The sequence below is a fragment of the Mycetomoellerius zeteki genome, unplaced genomic scaffold (genome assembly GCF_001594055.1).
Source record: "Mycetomoellerius zeteki isolate Tzet28-1 unplaced genomic scaffold, Tzet1.0 scaffold232, whole genome shotgun sequence".
Classification (NCBI taxonomy): Eukaryota; Metazoa; Arthropoda; class Insecta; order Hymenoptera; family Formicidae; genus Mycetomoellerius; species Mycetomoellerius zeteki.
In genome coordinates this window covers 1512482-1536614 of record NW_017257208.1, presented here as the reverse complement: position 1 = coordinate 1536614, position 24133 = coordinate 1512482, and the positions used below count along the sequence as shown (strand labels likewise).

The 24133-nt window shown below is 29.8% G+C and overlaps 1 protein-coding gene across 1 annotated transcript; it reads left to right on the top strand.

The window, feature by feature from the left end:
• Positions 1-2996: 2996 nt before the first annotated feature.
• On the top strand, positions 2997-22733 carry LOC108723357 (protein croquemort). The gene is made up of 10 exons (XM_018449055.1): positions 2997-3175; positions 5919-6170; positions 9946-10106; positions 14405-14549; positions 15668-15874; positions 17324-17532; positions 18956-19424; positions 19859-19932; positions 21812-22025; positions 22360-22733. Exons 2-10 carry the CDS (start codon positions 6054-6056, stop codon positions 22489-22491), a joined length of 1728 nt encoding a protein of 575 aa, XP_018304557.1. The 5' UTR covers positions 2997-3175; positions 5919-6053; the 3' UTR covers positions 22492-22733.
• The last annotated feature ends 1400 nt before the right edge of the window (positions 22734-24133 follow it).

Here is a 24133-nt window from a genome sequence, read left to right as displayed (position 1 = left end):
GGTCAAGTACTTCATGTTCATAATGTAACCACGTTAGTTTATTTGCACATGCAAATCGTTTTGTTCTGCGAAATTTTATATATATTCCTGATGTCCTCCATTTTTATATACGTGCATTCTCCTTGAGACATGGCAACTAACACGAAATATGTAGCTAATAACACACACTCAGCACAAACGAAAAGTTCAATTTAACATTATTGGCTTAATTGGTACGAATAAAGTGTGCCACAAAAGTGTACAAAGAAATTCAACATGCATTCCTGGCAAATAAATATCTGAGATTCGCATACTTTAAAAATTTCACAATTTTAAAACGAAACAATAATAACTAGCCAAGTTGGATGTTTTTTTAATGCTAGAGTTTATATAACAAGAATTCTATACAAATCTCCATTAGACCATCTTCAATATGAAACAAATATCAATTGAAAATGGTAAATTACATAAATATTAAAAGTCAGTTAAAAATATAAAAATTACAAGTTATTACTAAAATAATCGCTTGCAAAACGCGTTGAGGTTTCTTTAGAATTTTTGATACATAAATTCTAGCATTAATTATTCAGCTTGATTGGTTGTTTATTATTGTTTCGTTTTGGTTTTTAATTCAATTCTTTTACTTTGTCTTTTTCATAAATTTATTTATTTGTTGTATATGTATATTGTGTTACACCTTAATAATATACAATATATAACTGTTTTCTACATATTTCCAAAGTTTGTTCTACATAAATTGTTCTACATATTTCCAAAAAAATTTATATAGTAATTTATGTAATATTTTTGTACAATTTACAAATTTTATAGTGTATGAAAACAAAAATATGAATTTGTAAAATTATATGTTTATAAAAATTATATTTTTCCTAATATAACAATTATAATAATTAAAAAAATTTTTTCTCAAAAATAAAATCTTAATTATTATATTAATAAAGTGAATAATTATATATTTATTTATTCGTAAATTTTGTAACACATAAATAAATATTAAATGAGTATTTAAATATTAATAATTATTATTACGCAAATAGGAAATGCTCATGTGTCATCGGAAAATTAAATTTCAAAAAAGCTATGATTATGCTAATATATGACTGATATATATCTGACTATGAATCATATTACTTATTTCCTATAATATTACGAAACAGTTTAAATATTTGTTCTTTTAGCAAATATTTTATTTCTATGAATAGTAACTACTTCATAATAAGTTACGAAGATGAAAAGTTTGCAGAGCAGACGAACTCAGTCGCGACGAAAGAATTTAACCAATTCTGATTGTCACCGTTGACCCACGCTGATCTTCTCATTCATATCGTTTAATATTTTGACTACAAAGAAAAATATTACGTTATTTGTCTCTTATTGGCAAATTGTTTAAACAAAAACTTTATACAAAAATTTTAATTTTTTGCTCTATAGGACACCTTAAGCCTTAACGTTAACAATAAGTTTATAATCTTACTATATATATATACAAGACACATGTGTTATTAACACAAATAATTATATAAATATAACACATATTGATAATTAGAGTCCGACCGAAACTTTTGCTGAAACTGAACCGAGACACTCGGCTACACGGGAAAAAAAGATTAGCTGCCACAACTAAAAATTAGGTATGGCAGCTAAATTTAGTAGTATTATATGGACACCGTGTCGTGTTTTCGAAGTCCAATTTCCATTAGCTGTGAGGCCTTAATATTATCATTGTAACAGACAAGCATTTTGCTATGTCGATGTATTGATCATTACAGCAAATGTTTTCTGTGTAGCAGACAATTTGGTAGCAAGTACAGTTTTAGCAAACCATATTTGCAGAGACAATTTTCTTTTATGGTACACGGACATATCCAATAACTATGACAACTAACTTCAGGTTACTAAATAAATTGACTGTAACAGATATGCATATTTTGCTATCACGTTCTTATATTAGCTACAGCAGCAAATCCTTTGTATGTATTAGCAAATTTAGAATCGAATTAAATATTTTGAGGCTCCGGGCCATTGAGGCCCATGTAAGAGCACCGATTTTACTCGCGATCTCCCACGTATGGGATTTTAAGAGCTTGGGTTCATAGAGACTCGCAAGCTCGTCTGTCTACGGTTTTGGACGCGTGAATCTAGCTGTGAAGCTATCCCCCAGCTGTGATTTTGGAGACTTAGGTTTATAGAAACAGTTACATTAACTGTAGGGCCCCCTGGGAAGATGAGGCTTTGGGCCGGTACCCAGTCTGGCCCATGCCTAGATCCGACCCTGAGCAAATTTCATTGCTATAGTAGCTAATGCAATTTCAGCTAATCAGAATTAGCTGTAATCAGAAACTTTTTTTTTCCGTGTACGTGTCAATTTCAACCGAAACCGAAAATTTAAAAATAGGAATCCTATAAAGGCTATATGTCTAAACATGTTCATATATCATATAATTTTTCTTTATAAATAATTTATTGAAACAATAATTAAATTTCGGCCGAAATCGAAAACCGAAATTTCGGTTGTGTGTCAATTTTAGCCAAAGAATATAAATAATTCTTTTTCATAAAAATTATAATTTAATTATTGAAACAATAATTACACATATTAAAATTAATATTTATGAAAATGAGCTATATGATTTCAGTCGGAACTGACACATAATGAGTATTCATTATCAGTTTCAGTAAAAGTTTCGGTCAGACTCTATTGATAATCCATGTGACCCGAATGCTAAGTAACATATAATTGGCATGATAAAACATGCGTCAAGTCGACAGAAGGTCAAAGTCTTCCCACGTGGTCACGTTTAATCCGCACAGCAGCCAATTTGTTGGGTTGGTAGCAACGAGGGGGACTATCTGAAAGGGAACAAGGCGCGGTCGCCAGGGCGCAAGGGACAGAGATGGTCGGAGGAAAATCCTCCCTAAGGAGGGGATAACAGACGTATCTTACTGCCTATAGTGCCTGTTGATTCACAGTGCCCGCCAGTAATAAACGCGTCGTACAGAGACGCGGATCACAGGAACGCGTATGCGGAGTTTAGTTTCTAAAACACTTATCAATGTGTCATTTTTTCTTTTTGTATCTATAGAATAGATTAATTCTTTATGTGCTTCAATACCAACATTGTAAGAAGCTTATGACTTCGGCAGTTTACTGAATAACAAGTTTTTGCATTAAGAGGTAAGTCATAACGGAAAACTTCCAGATCGTTTTGATTTGGAAATTTCGATGAACATTGCGTGCAAGTAATATTATGTAATTGTATGTTTCCGTTTATGTAGCCTACAGACGCTATAGAAATAATAACTTAATTGCAAAATAATTACGCAATAAAAAATATAATTTGAAATTATAATTCGTAATTTAGGATTTATTAAAGATTTAATGAAAATTTATTTAGCAAGGTTACAGATAATCTATATACTATATATCAATTGCAATGTTTTGAACTTTACTTAGATCTAAGTAATATTAAGTTCTTTAGCATATAATAATTTCAAATTGCTTTGACTAATATATTTCTGACATGTTTGATCTCAATTACTTTTTTGCTTGAAAATATCTAGTCTTATAATTAGGTGAAAAATTGCGACCATAAAAACATTAATTTCATGCACATTATTTATTGACGTTAGTTTATGATGAACAAACTAATAGAAAAAAATGTTTGTACTCTTATTGTTAGTCGAAGTAGTACTTAATAGCGTACAACAAAATCTAGTAATTGATATTTAATATAAATTGAACATATTTAAATAATACATATTTAAATAATCGCAATTACTTTTTGCTAGTTAAGAAATGAACTGTAACTATAATTCTATCACCAAGTAAAAAGAAAATGTTTTGATCATAGAAAAAGGTTTAAGAGGTATTAATTCGCAGTATAATATATAAATACGTATTATACCTCCACTTTATTATTAGTTGTAAATGCTACCGGGAAACTAATTTACATTTTTTGGCATAAATTATTCAAAATTAATAATAGTAAAGTGTACGCATAATATGCATCTATTAGTGTGAATTAAGATTTCTTAAATCTTTCTCTACAATCAAGATGTTTTATTTAATGGCGTAATTACAATAACAATTCATTTTATTTTAATTGTGCTCTTAGAAATATAATTTAAAAGGACTCATTTATGGAGGACTGTGCTTTACATTAGAAACGTTAACAACGTTATTGCAAAAGCAAAACGTATTGACGCAATAAAAGATGAATCTTAGATAACCTTGCACGATCAATATACGCGATTTTAAAATAATAACACAATTTAATAAAAATTAAATAAAAATAATACAGTTAACTACGTTAAGCGCAAGTAATATTTTTTCTAATTTTGTAATATAAATGATAAATCGCTTAATTTAATTAAACGATTTAATCAAACAAAAAATATAAATTGGTAATTTTTCATCCAGTATTGCTATATTTTTTAATGATGATTAATATGTTTTATTGTAAAGTTTGTTTACATAATAAATAATAGAAATAATTTACCAGCGTGCAACATATATGTACGTATTTTTATATATTTTCGAAATTTGTAATGAAAATTTGTAAGGAAATAAAATATTTGTATGATTACTCTTTAAATCTGAATCAGTGGATAATCTGATTACCAGTACCAAGTATGCCACTGGTAATCAGTAAATGAAATGTGAGATCCCTAACCTAGCTGATCTTTATTATGTCATCTAACTAACCTTGTTTTAGTGCATAAATTCAATGAATATGGAATTGGAAGATCGAAATTAACATGCAAATATCAGTATTTTAATTATATAATGCTCGAATATTCTTCCTTTATTAATTGAATTTCACTGATTATCAGTACCAAGTATGCCACTAAGTAATTAGTGATTATCCACTGATTCAGATTTAGAGAATATATGGCAATAATTACATTTTTTGTTCGTTAAAAACATATTATGTTTAATTTGCATTTAAACTGATGGAACAGATATTTTTTCTATATCGCGTAATTTAGCATAAATCAGCCATAATCTCCTTGTACCTATTCAATCTGCCTGCAGATTTCAATCTTGCAATTATTGTTAATTAGAAATGTCTGATGATTACGTAAAAACTGTTCTGTTATGTAAAAGGATTAATAAAAACGAAGAGTAAGCCATGTTCAATACTCTGTGGACTCAGTAATGATAAACACGTTTATATATAACATACAATGAGGAACCAAAGTTCTATAAAAAGCATATAATATATTCTTTTGATGTTTTTACGCTGAAAATTTTTAATCAAATACTTCTTTCTTTTTTGGAAATGCTAATCTTTTTGTTCTCTCTTTTTCTTTATCAATTTTTATTTTAAAATATTTATATATATATATATATTTTAACCTAAAAAGAAAAGTTTATACATATAAAAAGAATAATTTTTCCGCGAAATAACAGATTATAAATAGAAGATCAAATACTTCTTTTTCATTTAATGCTGCCAATAATTTATTCGACGTTACTTTGTCCCTACATTTTCTTGATCCAATTTCTAAAGTCAGCACTCACACAATCAATTCTTATTTTAAAATCATTTTAGTAATGTCTTAAGATGCTAATACAGCTCTATAGTTGATTTATAATATCTTAAGATTATCTACTGTCTCAATCTTAAGAGTATTTATTTGAGACAGTCTTAAATATAGGAATCAACTATGAACATCGGTCGATAAGTTCTCAGAATGTTCACAAATATCTCGCATTCAATACATGTGAATTCACATGTCCTATGCGTGTCGATGTCTACGCATTCCTAGTCGATTCCGAAATTCCATTGGCTTAAAGAAACGTACCACGCACACGCAATAGCAACGCACATGTAAATGATTATATGTATACATGTGCTGCTACGACGACGTAAACTCGTTGCTGACTAGTAGATTAGATATGTTTTATCTTGCAGACTCTGAAACACGAACGGCTAACTTGAGACGCGGAGGAGTGAGACAAGTGATTAACGAGAAGGCCAAACGCTCGAGTTCAGGGTGCACATGCTGAAGAGACGAGGATCGGTACATGTGGAGATACACGCGTCACTATGAGGCCGTGGATGAATAAATCGCTTAGCTTTGGAATCCTAGGATTATTTCTGATAGCCCTTGGGAATTCCTTCTGCTTCTTGTGGCCAACAGTTTTTCATCAAATTCTTCAAAAAGTGAGTGTAAGGCATTTGAGCCGAATAAGGCCCAGGCACTAAATAAGGCCCACTTTTAAATTTATTACTTTAAAACTCGCTTTACGCCTGCACTATATGCTTAAAAGATGTGTCATAGGAAGTAGATAAAAAAGGATTAAGGAATTGAAATCGATAGCAATACATTTGTTTAACACAACAAAAATTTGTGTATGAGGCTAATATGAGCCATTTTTATAACAATCTGCTGCAAAATTTACCAGTATACAATGTTTCATAATTTATTATAATTCATTATAATATTATTCAACTTAGTTAGGTTGATTTATTATACGTTATTATTCAACTTCCTAACCATGGAAAATAACTAATAAATAATTTTTTTGAGATAAGTATAAGTATTTTTTTTTAAACATGTACTTATTAAATAAGGCCCACTTATGTGATTTTTATTATTGTTATAATTATTTTTTTGTTGTGTGGAGTTTACGCCAGAGAATAACGATTTTCAATGCTACTATCTTTTAAGAAGCGAAAATTGCATTCAAATTGCTAAAAATTTTCAAAGATTGAAGAGTTAATTAGGAACAAAATTAAAGATAATTGTAATATTTGAGAGTAGAGTAAGTCCTAAGAAATTTCCTTTTATGATTAATAATTCAGTTTCAGTTAATTTTAAAACTGATTTAGAAAGAAAATGTTTACTTTCTTCGTTATTTTTAACTTATTTTTTATTTGGGCCTTATATTCATATGCATATAATAAAGCCCAATGTCAGAGTTTAATAAAATTTTTTTTTCGTTTATTTACATGTATTCTATATAAATAATATATTTTATTTTTGGGAGTGAATGAAATGAAGATTTGATTCTCACTTAGTTTATTTCAATATCCTCGTAAATAGAATTAAAAAAAAATAAACTAAATTAGATGGGCCTTATTCGGCTCAGGTACCTTAGTCGATTATTACTTTCATCTGTGATTGGTGTTCATTTGTGACAACACATTTTTCTCATTTTGTAAAGCAATTTGTAAGATATATATATAAGATTTGTAACATTAAACAAGATTCATAACATGGCATCTACAACGAGATTTTAAAACATGAAACTTAATCTTTATAAGATTGAGCCGCAAGAAATTGATCAATCACGGTCAAATATGAGGAGAATAATTGAATATGATTGGTCAATTTCTTACGGCTTAAGGCTTAAGCTTAAGTTTTATGCCTGGAAATCTCATTGTAGACGCCGCTTAACACATTCTCGCTTTCTCGTTCGTGCCATATTGAATCGATGCGTTTACCTTCGAGATCTATTTTAACTCCTTTCCTTTGATAAGTTGAACTTGAAACGGATTTCTACGATAATATGTATACAAAATTCTTCTTCTTCTTCTTCTTTCTCTTATATTAGGCTTCTGGTCTGTGTTATACCTCTCTCATACATTTGTGGTGCGTATATTGAGAAAAAAATGCTGTTGATTCAATTAAAGTCTATATACGGCTGTCACTAGCATAAGTGATTAATTTATGTATATTTTTATTGACATAAAGACATAAATTATTATTTCAATAATCAAGGCCTTTATGTCATTAAAAATATATATTAATTTATTACTTATAATTACTTATGTTAGTGACAACCTGTAATATAGATTGTAATATAGATTAAATCAACAGCATTTTTTTCTCAGTGTATTCATATATTACAAAATATTAACACTTAATAATAATCTAATCTCGCTTATCTCAGTAATACGATATGTGATATGTCTATCCATATTATCACCTAATTATTTAAGAAAAATATTTTTAAAAAACAATCAATTATCATAATTCAAACAAGATTCAGATAATACTTAAAGATTAAAAGTTTAATTTGATGATTTTTCAACATAAATTAATATATAAAAGTTTTATAATCTAATGATTTTTTAAACTTAAATATATACATATACAATATATATATAAAATATAAAATTTACGTTAAAAAAAAAATTGGATTTTTATCTTCAAGTATTGTCTAAATTTTATCTGAATTTATGAATTTACGACTTCATAACCGATTGTTTTTTGAAACTGTTTTTCTTCTTAACTTTGATTCAGCGATAATATGAACAAGCAGATATATTATAAATTTATAAATTGCAGCATTATTATACTAATTCAATTTTCTATCACTTGCTCTTGTGACTTTAAGACTACTTGTTATTCCAAAAAGAAGCCTTTGAATATTTTAATTGTATACAATAATAGATTGATTATAAAAATAAAAAAATTCTTATCCATAGGTATAAAGCGTATTCTACAATGTGCTCTTTGTTTCATGTTTCTTGCTCTTTACCTCTTGCTTTCTTCCCTCTTTGCGACCGTTCTATTGACTATCATATTTCTTGCCATGTATTCTTGTTTCTTCCGAAGTTCATTAACTTTTATCTCGGGCGATAAAAAATGAAAAACGGGATAAGAGGCAAAAAGTTAAGATGTAAAAAATAGTAAAAAAAAAAACAAGAAACAGAAAACAAAATGCAGATTGTAGAACAGGCTTAAGAAATAAGGTACCACCACCTATAAATCAATTTGTTCAATTTATCATTGCAAGATTTGCAAGTAGATACTTGGCCTTCTATGCCTTTTTTATCATTTCGTTCTGCTCAATGCATTAAAGTTTTTATCTGAAGTAAATGTATTTACAGTAAATTACATATAGAGTTATTACTCCAACATCTAACTTTGACCGTAATTGGCTCTTCCTCTTATACTTAGTTAATTTTAGTTAAAATCTTTATTTTTAGCAAAACGACAATTATCCTGAAACTTGTTGATTTTTAAACTGATGATTAATTACACTTATCGAGTTCTTCCCAGAAAGAAATAACACGTACGTTGCGTGTTTTTCATCCATAATCAGGGAAAATGAGCCACATTTATGTGTTAAATGCGCAAACATCATGCCGCATGAGTGTCGTTTGCGATAAATAAAATCACTCGTTGAACTGATCCACATACTATGCGTTTAGAGACTGGACGCTTGCCTCGGCGTTAGTACCGACCCGATTGGAAAAGTGGCCGATTGTCCCATTAATTGGTATTTCTCTGTGTCGCGGCACGTCGGTTCCATTTCACGCCACTGACATTATCGCGCGCGAATAATATTAATATTGATAAAAATAGAAACATTCTCGTAACATAACACGTGTCTTCTTGTTTTCCCTTCTAAATCGTTCATACATCTAACACGACATGAAGATTAATTACTAACAGCTGCGCGAATACATTCTTATTCAAGAAACGATTGTTAGTGAATCTGATATTTATCACGTTTCGTATTATAATTTACAATTGATTAGTAAGTGATTAATTTTGAATACAAAATTAGTCATATCTTTTGTTATAATGTTATAATGGCGAGTTTTTCTTGTTAGTTATGAAAATAAATTGGGTCGTAAATTGTAGATGCATAATTAATGTTGTAATATGTGAACAATTTAGTATTTTCAGTGATTTTTACAACATGTAGTACAAATTGTTCTTTTTGCATTGTTATGATCGCATGACTAGTTACAGTATAAACTAACAACTGTTGCGTGTGTTCATTAATTGTAAAACGCGATCTGAATAGTTATTTAAGTGTCTTTATAAGTGACTTTATAAGGAAATCATTTGCATTGTCAACATTGCACTGAGTACAATCAGCAAAACGTCATCAGAGTCATGTAAAGTGATAATAACAATTATATAATACTGTTATCGGCTTATTTTTTATTTCTGCTAAATATTTCTTTGTATCTCTAGGAATTGGCTCTCTCACCGACTTCCAAAAGCTTTGAGATGTGGAAGGACACCAGCAAACTCCCGCCTTTATTTTTGAAAGTATATCTCTTTAACTGGACTAATCCGGAGGAATTGAACATAAAAAAACCGCATTTCAATCAAGTTGGACCTTATTATTTCAGGTAAGAGTAACTTAGATTCAAATAAACAATTTTCATTATTAAGATTTACGAAATCGTAGCATAGAAACTTACAATAAGAATGTATAATATACTCCCTTATGTATCAACGAGACGACAAAATTAATTCTTGAGCAAGACTCATTTTACTTGTGTATGTTAATTTGCATTTTTTAAAATGTGAATATGTTTTAATAATATTTATAAATGTAACTTGAGAGAGAGAAAGAGAGAGAGAGAGAGAGAAAGGAATCACTGATCACGGAAATAGAAAGTTCCTAGGTCGTGCGATTGCAGCTTAAGTCATTGCAGATAAGATAAAATTACAATCACAATAGTTAATATTATTTGTGCCAACGCGTCTTGATCATAATAATTTTGTTTATAAATAGAATATTTTAAAATTAATGCTTTAAAAATTTTGTATATTCTAGCTTAACACGTTAAGTGCCGAGCTTACTTCTTTTAACTTCTTGTTTACACATTTAATTAATGTATACTCAGTCATGGTGTAATTTTTTATACTCAGTCATGGTGCTTAACGTGTGAAAATTTTTTATCATCACTGGTGACTGACACGGCCCGATCGAAAAGTAATATATTGTCAGTAGGGTTGGGAAATTTAACGCTGCAAGAGGTTTTTTACATTTCCTACGTATAAAACGTGTATTTTATACGTTAAAATTCTAAAACTCATCTTATATGAAATACAACACAGTGAGCACTGGTGAGCACTGTATAATTGGATCACTGGACACTGGACCAATTAATATTCATCTTAAAGTTGTCATTTTGATTTACATACCTTCTTATTGGTCCAGCAGCTGTATGCTAGGCTTATAGTGATATATGAGTTATGTTCCAAAATTGAACGCCTGTACTGAAAATCTATAGTGCACGTAACGTAAACTGTCGCATTTTCAGTGTTGGCAATAAATTTGGAACACAGTCATGGTATTCTTGGATCTGCTCGCATTGCTTGCACTTTTCCACTCAGCAACTTCGCTTTCGCTCTTTTCAACGCCCAAATATATATCTATCTCATTTTAAGTTAAAAAAATTTGAGGATTTCAAGCAACGCGAACACTGCAAAGTGCGAACGGTGAAACGCCATTTTACTACATGGCTGAAACCTACAATGTATTTATTACGTATTATACATAGTTTCATCCATGTATAATACTACGTTGAGTTTGATACGTGCCCAACGTGTCCTGATTGTCAGTCACCAGGTGACTGACATGGCGCTCAACGTGTCAAAAATGAAACAAATGACTGTTAAACAAATAGCTGAATTTTCAACAGAACTGATTGATCTTAAGACAAAATAAACATTTTTTTAAATATTTATTATAAAAATTAATTATAAATTAAAATTAGACCGATGAGAATAAATCAATTAATAAATATAATCATATTTTCGGTCAAAGAGGATCTTAAAGTTCAATAACACTAAATGGAAATTTTTGCAAACATATTATTTCAGTTTTATAAACGTGCCGATGCCGTTGGTCAAATTTGAAACAATCGTAAACAGAAAACTAAAAATAATATCATAAATTATGTAGATTGATCGTCCTTCTGAATAATGATGTTATTAATAAGCAGCTTAAAAAACTGAAAATAATTTATTGCGAAAAATATTACCTTAGTTAGGCAGATATTGCTTATTAGCATCACTAATTTATATATAAAAAATAGGATTATTTCTATTAATTAGTAAATCATAATTTTAAAAAAATTATATAATAAGAATATTATTAATTTTGACATTACAAAATTACAAATTGCAATCACCGTTTTTATTTAAATCGGTAGTCGCATAAAAATTATTGTTTATTATGTGACTACTGATTTAAATAAAAGTAGTGATTGCAATTTATAATTTTGTAATGTCAAAATTAATAATATTCTTGTTATATATTTTTTTCAGATTATGATTTAATTATAATAGAAATAATCTTGTTGTTGATCGAAGCATATCTTAATGCTTAATACTAAATGCAAATTTCTGCAAATATATTATTTTAATTTAGATTGCAATTACGATATCCTACAAACAAAATTAATATGACTAACACGTATTGACATACTATTGATCTACTTTATGATAAGTTGCATTTAATAAACAAACGTCTTAATTATCACAACTAGTATATTAATTAGTACTACAAAAAAAGATCCAAATCTAAAATATTTAGATAAAAGAAAAGTCATATGGAGAAATCTGATACACTTCATATGCAAAATGCATTAAACGTTATTCTAATTAGATTATGAAATTACAACACGATAACGAACCTAATGATGACAATGAAGAAGAAATAGTTAACCTCGTTGTATTAATGTCTTAATGAACAAAAAAATACCAATTACGCGCGACGCGTAGGCAGGTCTATATGAAGTAATTGACTAATTAATTACTTTCTTCTTGATCGTAATAACATGTGTTTTGTGATTCTTCAATAAGTACCATGTACGTTCCCTTACTCGCGCCGTGTCCTTCATTCGACTAGTTTACCTCAATATATTTTTGCGTTAAAACCGGTAAACGTGTGGGACACTGCTGTAATAATGATTCGAGATATTACAGTATCATTAAACATTTCACAATTTGCATTTTCCAAGAACCTCATGCGATTTTTAACACGCAAAAACATGAAGAGCATAAAAGTTGCAATCACAAATTGGATTGAAAAAAAAATTGCGTGTAACTAAAACTCTAAGTTTCTTCAAGTTTCGACAGTAGGTATCATTATTATTATTGACGAAATTTGAAGAAATTTAGAGTTACATGGTTGAATTTCGATCAAATTTGTGATTGTAACTTTTCTAAATTAGTTAAATTATGATTAACGAAATATAAAACCATATACATAATTCTTTGGAGCAATGGTCATCAATTCATATAAATAATTAAACTAATTCTATTGTTATTATTATATTACCGTCTAAAATAAATCTCCCCTTCCAAATTCTTCTTCTATAATCCTGTTTCCGATTTTAATTTTGTGTTGGTAATATAAAGATTGCGCCTTTGACAATAAGAGAGCATTAAGTATAGTCATTATCATTACACACGTACGTCCTGTATGGTTGCGTGGCAATTGGCCCCGTTAATATTAATAAGCAATATATATAGGTCAAATGTCTGAATTGCGGTTGAATAATCAACCTCAGAATTAGCACCAACCAATAAATAATGTATTAATTAAAATGAGGCAGAAAAGGTATTAATTTCAATTTGCATATAAATAAAACTACTGTACTATAAAAAGTGCAGTGTTTAAAATGCTTACATTTAAAACATATTTCCTAAAACAAATATTTAATAATAAAAGATGTTTCAGTTTTAAACGTTTCCGTATTTTAAATCTAAATCTAAATCATAGAGTTTTAATTTATTTAAAATGTTAAAAAGTATTTATTTTTTCTTAAACGAAAAGAATGTTTTATTATGACAGTTGAACGTCTATTTCTTTTGCATATCAAAGAATAAAATCTTATCGATATTAAGAATAAAACCTTATCGATATTAAACTTTTACGAAAGAGAAATATTTTGAAATATTATATTTGGTAAAAAATGTTTTGGAATATAAAAACACGAGAGATGGCATCGGACTGGAAGATTTTCTTGTAAAGAAGATTCGACGCTTACCTGTATATGTGGCCGGCAAAACAGGCAAAAATAAAATAAAACTAATTAGTTTTTATAAAAATTAAACATTATCTAAAATAAAATAGCTTTTGGCGTTTTCAACTAAACGCAAGAAACGTTTAGAAATCAAACATTATCCAAAGTAAAACAGCTTTTAGCGTTTTCAATTTAAAACACTTTTTAAAACTCTAAACAACTTTATGTTTTGAAACAATATACTTAAAAAAATTAAATACTTTTATGTACCTTCGAATAAGACACTTTTCATAAAACTAAACACTTTTTAGCGTGCCCATTTAAACTAAAACATTTTTAAGTATTTGAAAACGGAAATAAGAAATAAAATATTTTAATATCTTAAAATTAAATATCTTTTACGAAAAATGTGAACGCTTATATTCAGTGCGTTCATTAATGTTATATAGTATTTCATTAATGTTATCCGCTTCTAATTCGTAAATTTAAGAATAATTTGATCTCTCTTATAGTCAAGATCTGTTTGAGTTCTCTTCATAGTTAAACGATATCACGTTCTACTTCACAATTGTTTAAGAATATGCTCGATAACTACAAAAGAGCCTTTTGACTGTACAAAATCAAGAAAAAATGGAAGAAATCGTTAATGCAATTATGAAATGCAGGGAAATAAGGCAAAAGGACGATATCAAGTTTAATCATGAGAACAAAACTGTCAGCTATTATCAACGACGAGTATGGTACTACGATGAGGAGCGGAGCAATGGAAGTCTCAGCGATGTCATTACTAATTTGGACGTCGTCACTGTGGTAAGTTACCTTATTGCATTTTTTATCGCGTGCTTTAGTAACAATAAATTGAATTTACAATATCAATTGTAACAATGTAAGCAAAACAAAAATCATATATTGAATTTGAAATAACTGCGTAACAATACAACCAAGAAAATGTATCTGGATTTTCCGCTTTTTTACCTTTATAGCATGAATTTTTTTCATGGTTATAAAAAAATGTACATAACATCAATCAATATCAATCTTGAGATAATTCCTACAACCTCTATCTGTAAAAAACTTATAAAAACATATTACGTTATATCACAAAATGTGCACATCACTTTGCGATAAAAAATTAAATAAATCAATAAGATATATTAGTATGTGACTTCAACACTCAGAGAAAAAAGTCGTATCAGTAACTATAAATTTGTAGTGAAATAGCGCCTCAACTATATACATATTATTAAATTCTAATAAGAATACTAGATTAAGTGAACTAAGAAAATATAGTACATTAACCATATAAACAATTTATAAATGGTTAATATTACTATATTTTCTTAGTTCACTTAATTTACTTATTGTTCTTATTAAAGCTTTATAATACATAGTTAGAAATTTGTGTATGCATTTCTTATTTATTTTTGTCTTCCAAGTTTGAAACAAACGCTGCGCCTTTTGTAAGCGAGTGGTTTCCTTCTTAGAGGAGAAACTGAACTCCGCTACGTCCCTCTGGTGACAAAGCCGCGTACTACTCGTACTGAGCGACACTTTAAAAATTTTTGTCTAAACTAGAAAAATGTAATTGTTATATCTATTTGCATGAAGTCCAAGTAACTACTCAATGTAGTTGAGTCATTACTTCACTTTTACCAATTAATAGTGCATACAATTTGTTACCGTGACTATATTTTTATAATATTTAGCACTACTTTAGTTTCTATTACTTTGTAAAACTAGTTACAGGTACTTCAATTGCAAAAGTTGCCAAATTTATATAGTTACTGGAACTATTTTGTTTTCTCTCCGTGAAAGTCACACCGGGCTATAGAAGATTAAATTCCCTCCTGATATGAAAATAAAAAATAATCAATTCAGGAAGAATCAGAGATATTAAATGCTATAAATATATTTATTCTCTTTTACAGTCAGCAACGCATAAAGTTAGATATTGGGAAGTCGACTGGCAGAAGTCGCTATCCTTCCTCTTAAGTAGCACCAACCGACGATACTATACTAGTAAAACAGTAGATAAATTACTGTTTACAGGCTACACTGACAATCTGCTCACTATGAGTAAAATGGTGCCTATAGATGACATTCCAACGTTTGACCGTTTCGGTTGGTTCTACACGGTACGTTTATTATACTAATTAACAAAACAGGCTCTTTCTTCTTACCGCTTCATTTGTAATTCAGCGAGAACAACTTGTTAATGCGTGCAATATATTAAATTCAAAGATTATTGCTTGTATGATTATTTGGGGTTTCCCGCAGGACTACCATTAATTTTTTATTTGCTTTGAGAATTATTATGTATTTCAGAGCTAGATTTAATTATATGTTTTGGCCCAATTTTTTTCATTGACGTTTACTATTCCCTTGTTACCGCTTGTACCTTTGCAATAATCCGCCAAATGTTTATGAAAAACGCATGTCGCTTTATCTCAGAAGCATTCGTATTATATGATCGAAATGTAAATTAATAACTGGAAATCTCTTGTTATTAATATACTGATAACAAAAAACTCTTCCATTATTTATTAAGCTAAGTAGTAAGCTAAGTAAAAAATAAGTTAATAATTATTTTTTTAAAAAAATTCTATCTAGCTACAAGAGGTTCAAAGGAATTACAATTCTATCATTTAGTACGAACCATTATTCTGAGATGAAGCGTCACACTTATTTATAAGCTCGTTGCTAAGATACGAGCGGTAAGAAAGAGTTAATAGGCGTCGTCAATAATATCTGCCCGAAATATGTGAATTAAATCCCAGCTCTGATGTATTGTACCATTCTGCTTCTTCAAATATTGAAAAATCAGAGACTTCCTATTCTTTTATTACTATGTAATAAACAATTCATTTTTTTCATAAATGATTTAAAATGCTGATATTAAAGATAGTATTTAGCATTGGGGATCGCTATAAGCGATGTAAAAGCTATTAATATCAAACAAATAGTACGTGGAACATTTGAGTTACATAGTACTAGGTAATAGCGTTATAGTCGATGGTAGAGTACTTGTAACCAGGCTTAAATTGGTAATGAATGGAGGAGATCATATATAGGTCGCGCCACGCAACGAATAAAAGCGTCCGAAGATACATTATGCAGTATTATACTGATGTTAGTAGTCTACAAAAATTATAGATAATTAGTATGAAAAAAGGCGTATCTCTAAACACTTTAAGAGTAAAGTAGCCACGATTACATTGTTGAAGCAATTGGTTTTTGTGAAGATAATGATAACACGCATCGCTCACATGGGAAACAAATCGCTGCTTTATCGGTGCTGAAAGTATCAGAAAAAAAAGTAATATTTCATTAACGAAAAGGTATTAATTTGCATAACTCCGGTTGTTCCATCTTCGGATATGTGATAATTTATTCAATGGATAAAGAAAAGAGTAAAAACGTAAGGAGCATAAGAGAGTAAGAGAGTTAGAGAGTGAGCTGATGTTTATCGAAAAGTAGAACAGCCTAGCCATAAGCGCGTTCTTAGATGTGAATAAAATTATTTAAAAAATGACTAGCTAAAAGAGGAATATTTCACGATTTATTGTTATGTCTTAATTATGCAGAAAAATAACAGCATTAAGGATGGATATTTAAATATGGAAACCGGCGAGGATGATATCAGCCAGTTAGGAATCCTAAGAAAATGGCATTACAGGGATACGACGAAATTTTTCACGAGCCCTTGTAACGTTATTGAAGGCAGCGCGGGTGAATTTTGGCCGCCCAATAGAGCGAAAGATGAGATTACTTTCTTCAGCGTAGATATATGCCGGTTAGTTGAAAAATATTATCAAGTTTATACAAAATAAACTAAATTTCGCTTTTATTTATCAAATCAAATAACGTTTAACGAAAGATCAAGATCTTATTTTTATAAATTTAAATATTGAGAGGCAATTTAGTCCTACACTGAAAAAAATTTCTAGTTGAAAACGGACGAATCAGAATTTTCTGGTTAAATTTATTAGAATTCTATTTGAGATAATCGGAATTCTGGTTGATACAATATTTCTGCTAAAATCTACTAAAATTCTTATTTTTACCCGAATAATTATATCAATTAGAATTCTAGTTGATTTAACCAGAAAATTCTGATTCGTCCGTTTTCCACCAGAATTACTATTTAATCCAACCAGATCATTTTTCTCAGTGTAGTTTCGCTACATAAATAATACCAATATAATTAATAAACTAAGTATTAAGGCTCAATTGAGATAAATCAGTACAATCAAATAATGTCGATTAGAGCCAATACAGAATGTCAATGTGAAATTTGATTTATTTAAAATAAAATAATTTCAATCGCAATCGCAAACATTTCGATCCAATTTCGAATCCTTTTTAATGCTCACATATAAATAAATCAAACTTCACATTGATATCCTGTGTTGGCTCTAATCGAATTGTGATTTTTATTGTATTATATTTGATACTTGATTGTATTTTGATAAATAATATCATAATTATAGAATCTTGAAGTAAAAGATGATCACAGCAAATGCCATAAATCAGTTTTTGAACTAAAACGTTAAATCGTTAATAAGATGCCTAATATTTTTGATCAAAGCAATATAGATAAAATTTTTTTCTATTCATTAAACGCAATTTTATGAATATATCAAATAAAGAACGCCATGAACAGTCAAAGTTAGATGTTTCGAATAATGCATTATATGTTCTTTATATTAAATTAATTTATTCCAGATGTGGAAGACTGCGTCACATTTGTGTTTCTTTTCGTCTTTATTTAGGAGGGAATATTAGCGTTGCATAATGATTGTGTTGAAAATCCGAAAATATTGGCGCGCAGTCATATCTAGAATAAATTTAATTTCTGGAATATCTAGAATTGATTTAATATATAAAGAATATATAATATATTATTCGAAACACCTAACTTTCACCATGGCGTTTTTTATTGTATTTGATTATGTATTCATACATACGATCATGCTTTAAATTCTTATAATGTCTACAATTTTATGACATAGTTATATTTAATTATCGGTCCATATTCACTTAATGTTGTTAATTAGCTTCACCGCAGAGTAAAAGTAATCTCTCTGGCGCCATTTATCAATCTGCATGTTATCAATCTGTTATAATTACCCTAATCATTTTTAAGCAGTGCCAAAATTTATATCGTACATTGAATTCTTGACCTGATTTCTTCTGTTTTTTTTACATTATCTTAGTCCGATCACCTACGAATACGAGGGAACGGTTTCTCATTTTGACATCGAGGGTTATCGATACACCATTGACAAGAAGACTCTCGGAAACGATACAAGGCGACGTTATCCTCACGAGCAAGCGAAATATTTTGAGAGGACCACAACGACAGAAGACTTTTTTGCAGCTGAGCATTCGTCGGAGATGGGATACACTACGACCACCGAAAGTGTTTTTGACAACGATCTTTCATCCGAGAAAGATGCAGATGAATATTCAGACGATGATCCGGATGTTATTAACATGGGTCATTGCTACTGCGATGGCGAATGCATGCCATCGGGTCTAATGAATGTGACCGCGTGCCGTTTCGGTGCGCCAGCTTTCATCAGTCTACCTCATTTTTACAAGGGTGATTCTGTGCTCCTTGACCAAATCGAAGGACTACATCCTAATGACAAGGATCATAGCTTCACCATCACTCTGGAACCCGTGAGTAGCGATTTAGTGAATCATTTTTACAGCGCGAACGAATAAATCGCCGCGATAGAAATAACGGCGGTTAGTCAACCCCGTGCTCTACTGTCAAGATACTAATTTTACTATCGCGTTTCATCCGGCCTATCGAGGATGTGGCGCTGCCACGATAATATGCGCTATTGAGAAAGCAATCGTGTTAAATTATTCGCATAGCTTCGTGTTAAAGCGGCTCCAAATGGCTCCACATGGCTGATATACGCCAACGTGATGCACATTCGCTTAACATTGGCCTACGTTTATGTAGATAATTGTGCATGCGTGTGTGTGCGTGTGTGTAATATTTAACAATATCGCCTAGAACCGCCTTTACATAATATAACACTTTGACATTTAACAGATTTGTATGTTTGATGAATTTTTTTTACAAAAAGCATTTGGCATTTTAGATGACCGGAATTCCTCTAGAGGTAACAGCTAGATTTCAAATTAATCTTCTTCTGCAACCATCAGAGACCGTGACGTAAGTATAAAAATGATTTACAGAAATCGATTCCAAAATACTTAATCATTTTTAAAACTGAAAAAACATAGTAACATATCTAATCTTATTCATACGGAAAGAACAGTTTTGCTGGAATATATTTAAGCATAAATATAAAGAACGCCAATAATTGGTCAAAGTTAGATGTTATGAATATAATACAAATTCTTAATTTTTAAATTTAATTATCTCACAATCAGATGTGTGACTGTGCGTCGAAACGTTCGGGCATTAACCACAATCGATCTGAGATGTTAATAATATAAATATGGAATATTTAAATTTGGCTAGACGTAATTCACAAAAAAAAAAACGATAACAAAACACTCATTAAAGCAGTACACTCGCGACAATACCGTCCTTTATGTGTGTGAAGTTGGCCCCGCACGTCAAAAGTTTAGTCCCGTCAAAAGTTTATCCCTCAGTAGCGATACCTCACTCTCACCAGAGAGAAAAAACTTTCGATTGTTCCTGTCCAAGGCCGTACGCACACGCGAAAAGAAAATGAATACAGATAGACGCAGCAAACGCCTGTGCTGTCAAATGCTCGCCGTCCCCTTTACTCCTCTACAGTCTCGTCAATCATCGCCATATGTCAAAAAAAATCGAAATATTGCGTTCTTTTCGTGGTTTTATTTTTCTAACTAAACGGTCAAAGATTATGATTTTTTTTTGACAATATTCGTTCATGTTTCTTCATCGCATGCTCGTTTTTTATTAACATATTACTGTTAGTTTAGGCCTTACAAAAATAAATACAACATTTTCATCAATTTTGTATAAGCGACACGTATAAAACGTGCAATTTTTAATTGCTTATATCTCAGTATTGAAATGGTCAATCTCATTTTAATTGCACAAGCATGTCAAAGCCTTCTAGTACAATATATAGTTTCAATTTCAAGAAATTCTGGCTACTTTCATTTCGCGAGTGTACTACTTTAAATTACTAAAGACTATCACGCATTTGATGTTGTCAACGATTCGCGGAAAGAACGGTTTGGCTGGAATATCTATATTTAACTAGAGACGATCCACAAAAAAATACGATAACAAAATACTCATTAAATCATAAAAGACATAATTTCATATTTTTAATTTAATCTACATGGGAAGAACGGTTTTGAATATTTAAATTTAGCTCGATATATATAAAATAATTATCAATATGGCTCAATCAGAATAAATCAATAGTTAAAAGAAGGGCTACGAGCCAGTTACAACATAAAGAATATTTAATAAACTTTCATACATACAGACGTTTCGACACCGATCGGATCATCTTCAATGTAGACAACAAGCAATAATACATAAATTAACGGAATATTCGATCACATAATAAAATCCAGTAAAAACGTCGGTTAATATAGTATTCGCTTTGTGCGGTCCAAGTATGTACCATAACGGTGATCTCATCTCGCTTTTCCAATTTTACAATCTTATATATAATTCTATATAATAACTTGAAATTGCGTTACAATTTAAAATTATCAAATATATATATTTTATGCTATATAGATATCTATGTAATTTAATTGGTACTAAATTAATATATTAACCGACGTTTTTACTGGATTTTATTATGTGATCGAATATTCCGTTAATTTATGTATTATTGCTTGTTGTTTACATTGAAAATAACCCGATCGATATATATAGTTCTAAAAATAAATTTTATTTAATGGGATGCTAGAATCAATATTTTTTTGCAGTTTTGTTTATCGTGATTGAATTCCCTAGATAATTATTTTGACAGTCGAATAAAATTATTTTCAGATTTGCATATATCTAAATTTTTAAAGCAAAATCGTTCTTGCCATGCAATTAAATAAAAAGAAAAACTAATGTATTTGTTCAGGGTCTTCAACAATGTACCTAAGATCTACATGCCGATGTTTTGGTTCGAGCTGAATGTACAAATTACCGAGGAGATGGCTTCTAATTTAAAAAAATTACTAGCACTTCCAACTGTGATGCTAAGTATCGGCATAGCTATGATAGCCATCGGATTAGGTTTAATTTGTACTATATTGTTCCTACATTTCAAGAAGAAAAGACGTGTACCCACAACGGTATGTATACGATTCATAAAACTCTTTAATTCTTTCCGCGGCTGAGAAGAGAATACAGTATGCGCCAAAAAAAATGCGACTTTCACAACTAACATTTTAGTTGTCGGTTTAGTTAAATAAAGTGAGTGGACGGGGGCAAATTTTATTATAACACAAATATTTTGTCCTTCTACCAAATATTTATTCGATATGATTTCCTTTAATTGCAATCACTGTGTTACTGTGTCACACTCAGCGAACATAATAGTGATTAAAAAAGAGTCGCATTTTTTTTTGCGTATACTGTATTTTGGAGAGCATTTTTATCGCAACTTACATGCATGATGTTTTATAGGATACCACGGAAAAGGCGGTAGACGAATCGTCTGACAAGAAAACGGAAATGGTGTATATGGATAAAACAACTAGCAATAATGAAGAGCCTAATGTCAGAAGCGATCGTCGTTTGTACGCGAAACTCTACTGAACATTTCTGCAGGGAGAATTTCGAATTCTCTGAATCGATGTATGGAAATGTGCAATTGTGGAGCAATTTGACACATAAAAAGGCTGCTGTAGGACATTTACAAAGTAAATTTTTATTATGTGTCTCAGCTCCACTACAACGGTCGGCGTACTGTCCTAAAACTTGTATATGTCTTACATTAGTAGAATGTAAAAAACATATACATGGACAGAATGTTTTATAAATGCACATATGCATAATCGTAGGCAAATTCACATTAAATTTTTTTATTAATGTATAATTAGCATTATAAATAATACTGCAAAAAATGCAAAAAAAAATTAAGAAAATTACGCAATTATAATACGCGAATGTACATATGGATTAGCATATTGCTTGCACAGATAATTTTTTAAATGTAAATGTGGCAGTTGTAAAAGAAATTCTAGAATTTCAATCGATTTTCCTATAGTTCGGTAATAATAAATTTCTATAATGAAAACGCGTACAAATAATATATATAAATCTTTTAATCGTATATTTGTTGAATTGAAATGTAAATTCTTTTAGATATATGTGTCTTGTATAATTGATAGATGAAGCATTAAACCAAATATTAAAAAATACGTAGAATAACTCTTTGAGAAAGATTACACACCGTATAAATTATATATTTCTTTACAAGAAATACTGACATTTCTCTCTCTCTTTATTATTCGCTCTGCGAATAATAGACTCATCATGATCGTTACATTCCGTAATTCTTTATATTATTATACGTAATTCTACGGTTCGAATGATATTAAATATCGTTTTTATAAAATATCAGTTTGGTACGTTAAGACTGACGAAATTGCGTGCGCCAATTGTATAGCAAAGTTTTGTGTAGCGAATTTATTTTCTTGCCTTGACTCAATAAACAATTTTTATACATACAACTAAAATACGATCAAAATCGAGGAATTGCAAATCAAACTGCAAATTTCGTTTTAATTCAGCTATTTTGCTGATTTATTACAATATTGAAACTGAAATTGTCTTGGTCACAAACTGAAGATCTATTATTTGCGCCGAAATACAATTAACGCCGTGATTGAACGTAAAGAGAACAGAAAGGTGAAAAAAATTTATAATGACAAATGTATGACATTACGAATTTATCTTTTGTTTGAGCATAGGTAATGTGAGATGTATCTCTATTAAATTTAGATTTTTAGATATTATTAATAGGCGCACGATGTACACAATTTTCACAACGAATTACGTCAATATTTAGGTATATAGATGTACAAAATATATACGTAATGTATAATATATTATTGAATGTAATGTGTATACGCTATTCTTATACCGCAGAATATTGATGATGTGCCTTGATATTAAATTATCCAAGTTCACTGTCCTATCTAAATAGATATTTAGACATGTAGTGAAATTTCGAGGTAATGTTATGGCTTCCTCATGCGAAGCGTAGATATGATGAAAGTAACATAAAATTGTTTCATTTTTAGAATTAAGAAGTTAAATCTATCAAATATGTATTGTTATCGATTTTTTTTCACTTGTTATCATTGCGCAATTTAGATTCAAAATTATGTTATTTTTGTTATTCTTACAATGCCTCGCGTGATAAGTTATGTGACGAAATTTGTGATATACTCAA

Excerpts from the sequence above, each read along its gene's own strand:
- LOC108723357 (XM_018449055.1), top strand. The coding sequence starts at position 6,054 with ATGAGGCCGTGGATGAATAAATCGCTTAGCTTTGGAATCCTAGGATTA. Across the intron at positions 14,550-15,667 it reads ATTTGGACGTCGTCACTGTG|TCAGCAACGCATAAAGTTAG; the intron begins GTAAGTTACCTT and ends TCTCTTTTACAG. Across the intron at positions 15,875-17,323 it reads GTTTCGGTTGGTTCTACACG|AAAAATAACAGCATTAAGGA; the intron begins GTACGTTTATTA and ends TTAATTATGCAG.